General features: G+C 37.3%; 1 protein-coding gene across 1 annotated transcript in view; it reads left to right on the plus strand.

Moving 5' to 3' along the window:
* LOC122362775 (cadherin-13-like) overlaps positions 1-4,243 on the plus strand; it is a 47,130-nt gene that overhangs the window by 18,429 nt on the left and 24,458 nt on the right. Inside the window, exon 5 of the mRNA XM_043264330.1 lies at positions 734-874. Within this exon, the coding sequence (XP_043120265.1) occupies positions 734-874 (141 nt within the window). The remainder of the gene's footprint in view (positions 1-733; positions 875-4,243) is intronic.

Here is a 4,243-nt window from a genome sequence, read left to right on the forward strand (position 1 = left end):
ATCTATATAAAGTCATGTATTCAAAATAATAAAAAAAAAACAATCCCAAAATGTATTGGATATTTGTCCCAAAAATCATACCCTTCTGTCTTACTTCTGTCTTTATTTTTTTTTTCTCACACATCTTGACATTCTGGTTAAGGACATGGCCTTGAAGGAAAGGTGATGTGGGCGTTAATTGACATTTTGCATTTATTTTTTCTGTATTACCTTTTAAAAGTGACAGAAACTTGACATTTATTTAGACTAGCACCTGTCAGGGAGAGTCGATGCTCTTTCATGAAGCCTTTATCATTGTTTCAGGCCGTCCCCTGAAGAAGGCATTAGACAGAAAGAAATATAAATAAACAAAAGGATATTTTAGTCTCATAGATCACCGGTCAATCATGAGCAATAATGAACTTTTTGTACCGATTGACTTCAGTGTTCTGAAATGATTGAAATGTCAATGATGTACTGCGAGACTCTTTTGAGGTGACGCCATGACTTCAATACAATGATTGTAGGATTAGATCTTAATTACTCCATTTTACCAGTTAATTTACAACGTAACCGCTCATTAAAAGTATGTGGCTCTTTTCAGTGTATATTGACAGCGTCTAACCAGCACTAAAGCAGTCGTGGAACAATTACTTGTTCTTCAATTAAGCCACTTAAAGTCTTATCACGACTGTACTCCCTCTATTCTGAAGCTCTACTGACTATTCCGAACCATGTTTTTATGTGTCCACAGACTCTTCCAACCACGCAGTACGAGCTAGAAATTGTGGCGAAGGACATGGCGGGAAGTGAGGTGGGACTGACAGGAACTGCAACAGCAACCATCACCATCACAGACAGGAACGACCACGCACCTGAGTTTACACACTCACTGGTAGGAGGACCTTTTTTCTTTCCTTGTTTCTTTCTATGTTATTCATTGACTATACGTGACCTGCTCCATATTTTCAGTCATTGTGACCCAGAAAAACATTGAGTTCTATAAACTGAATGAAAAAGTGTCAGCTTTCTAATAATAGTTGTTACGTTTCTACACCAAAATGGGTATAATCATTTAAATGGCTGTAATTAAAAAATGTCAGCTAAATATTCCAAACTATGTTTAGATAATAAGAGATTTTTATTTTTTTAAGCAAAAATGTATTGTAAAACAGTACTCTCACAAAGGCAGGATATATGTAATTATTAATACAGTAAAAAAAATGTGATGTATAAAACTATTTAATTTTAACATATTTAACATAATATTATGCCTATTATGGAGAAGCTAATTTTCAGCAACCATTAATTCGTTCTTAAATGCATCTTCCTGAACTGATTTGTTGCTCGAGGAATGTGTGGTTTAACATGCTGTATTGACCAATCAGCATCCACTGTTATCTCACTATCGATTTTATATCTGAATAATTAAACTTATAAACAGCTGACTGTTATTCTACAGTTTCTTTTAAAATGATGTATAGTGGTTTGAAACATGCAGTCATTTACCATGAGTACAAACACTCAAACTTATCAGTCCAGAAGGCCTCCACCAATCGTTTCCAATTGTCAATCACTCAAATCACGTGTGTACACACAGAAGCCCTCCCAGCTCAGCTAGGGCCTCAGCTTTTCACTCAGATACACCGACCTTGCGAGAAAAAGCCCTGTGCATCAATCACTCTAATCTCAGGTGCGCTGCAGTGACAGCTGTGATTCACAAATACTCACACACAAAGGTGATGGACTGGGTCCTTCTCGATCACTTATCCTCCCCGACCTCCTGTTTGTGGTTTGAAATGATTGTGTTATAATACTCAGGACCTGCCCTGGCAGGGATGGTCTGTGCACGGACGGAGTGTAGGCTATTGTTTATGTGTGTATTGTTCTTATAATCATAAGTATTGCTGAAGTTTTTTTTCTTTTTTTTTAGCTGCGCATTATAGCTATAGGCTATAAAATACACATTAGTCTTCTGCTAAAAAGTCACAAACAGATTTCACTGCTGCCATTCAGCAGTATGAAACCCAGAGGGCAAGAAAACTGCACTTATGCTATGTGCAAACTTAAGCTGCGTGTCCGTTTGAGCCCACCTGTGATGAATTTGTCAGAAAATGCTACACTTGCACTTTGCTAGCCAGCGGAGAGAAAACAACTACGCCAGGCTGATGCAGAGACACTTATTCTGAGCTGTATGGTTTTTTAGAGGAAGTGCCCTGGGCTGTTGTCAGATTCTTAGAGACATCACGTCCACCCTCACTTGGCCCATTCCCAGGATGCACTACTGTGCCAGGAAAAGGGGCTTTCTGAGTGGCTGATGTGGCCAATCATTTGGGTTACCTATTTAGTGTGGCTTTGACAATTGCTGCTGCCTTGCTTTAGGGTGTTCACTGTAAACACTAACAAGCTCAATATATGCAAAGAATTAGCATAAAAATAATTGCTTAAAGTAGTTCAGTAATTTCTGTAAAAACAATGTGCTCTTAACATTGAACGAACTATCGTTAACTAGTGGGTCTTTCTTTCTTTCCTTCTTTCTTTTATTTTTGTGATATGTGGAGATCATGGTTAGATCAAAAATGAGCTGTTTAAGTGAAAGCCAATATCCGGATTTTACTGTGTAACATTCTAAATTTATATAACACCAATTCGTAAACTTATTTTCCTAAAGCTAACGTTTCTTTTTCTGCAAAGTAAACAGATCTGCCTAGATGCAATTGATTTTAAATGAACAAAGTTTCACGGTAGCCAACATTAATCTCCATAATGATGAAACACTTACTATAAAACAATATCAACAGCATAAATAGAACCACTATTTTAGATTTAAGTAAACATTTCTGAGGTGATCTGTATTTGTATCTATTTTCTCACGTCACTTTACCCAGCTCCTTAACGACAACTGTGCTTGTGTTTTTAAAAAGCACTTTTCATGATAAATTTTCTCCTGTACCAGTCTGACAGGATCTGAGTCGACTGAAGCACCTCCTCTTTGCACACGCTTGAAAACACTCTTGACTGTGCTGTGAAATTCTGCAGTAGGAAAGCCCGCTGTCTCCTCACAGGTGCTTTCTGAGTGCATGTCTCTGTTTTTGGCACCAGTCCACCCTATGGGACTAGAGAGCTGAGGTATCAGCAGAATATCCCCTCCTCCTGCTCTTAGACTGCTGTATCTGACAGACCTCAGTAAATATTCATGAAAAACACCTTTGAAAGTGCATTTTGAAATGTCAGTACTTTTGAAAAAAAAAAATTATATCTAAACTGGTTTGCTGGTGTAAGCCAAGTGGCCTTTCGGCTAAATCACTTAAGCACCAGTTTGACCAGGCCGAGGTTAATCTGTGCATTCAAAGTAATAGTTATAAAATCAATCACCATTTACTCTCTCATGCCGTTTAAACCTGTATGACTTCCTTTACTCTGTTAAATGTTAAAGACATTGAGAAATTCCAAGTTACTTTCAGAGACTAACTAACCCACCAATTTCGGAAAATCAACATGAAAATAAATAACATACTGAATACATTTAGCTTTTTTATACGGCACACACTGCTCCACCATTTATCATTCTGTGATTCCAAACTGTTACTTGCCCCTGAAGTGAGATGATAATGTGCTTATCCTTATCTCCCACTAATTTTGCAAGAGAGCAAAAACCTCAAAATGATCAGACACTCTAAATCTATTCTTTTAAAATACAACTTTGAGAGGAAACAAGAGCAGAAAAACATGCCACTTTCTCACGTTTCCTCAATTTTTCTTAATTAGCAGATGTTTCGCTTTATACGTAATCACAGGCTGGCATGTAGTCTTCCTCAGACAGATTTTAAGTGTATGATCATTGCCACAGTTTATCATTTCAAGGTGGACCCATCTGGTCATTTATTCTCATTAGCTGGTGTAGTTGAATGGATGTGTTAAATTCAGTGTTGTTGTTAACAGGATCACTTACAGAAAACTGTTTCTATCTCTGCTCCAAAGTGAGACCCCACTTTAGTTTACTCTATTGTAAAACCAATAAAACTCAACAAGCTGTATTATTTATTTGCATCAGCGACACAGCTTCCCAGAGATCTTTTATTTAATATCTTGTTCTTTACTTTGCAAATTGCTCATCACAGTGAAAATCAAATGGAATTTAAACTACCCCACTGAGATCATATCCTCGACTGAACCAAGAAGATCAAGAAACGTAAGATCTGTACTTCTTTTTTTTCTATGACAAGCCGCCCCGGCCTGAGCTACGTTTTTTTTTTTTTTTTTT

Source organism: Puntigrus tetrazona, chromosome 18 (assembly GCF_018831695.1).
Source record: "Puntigrus tetrazona isolate hp1 chromosome 18, ASM1883169v1, whole genome shotgun sequence".
In the NCBI taxonomy this organism is placed as follows: domain Eukaryota; kingdom Metazoa; phylum Chordata; class Actinopteri; order Cypriniformes; family Cyprinidae; genus Puntigrus; species Puntigrus tetrazona.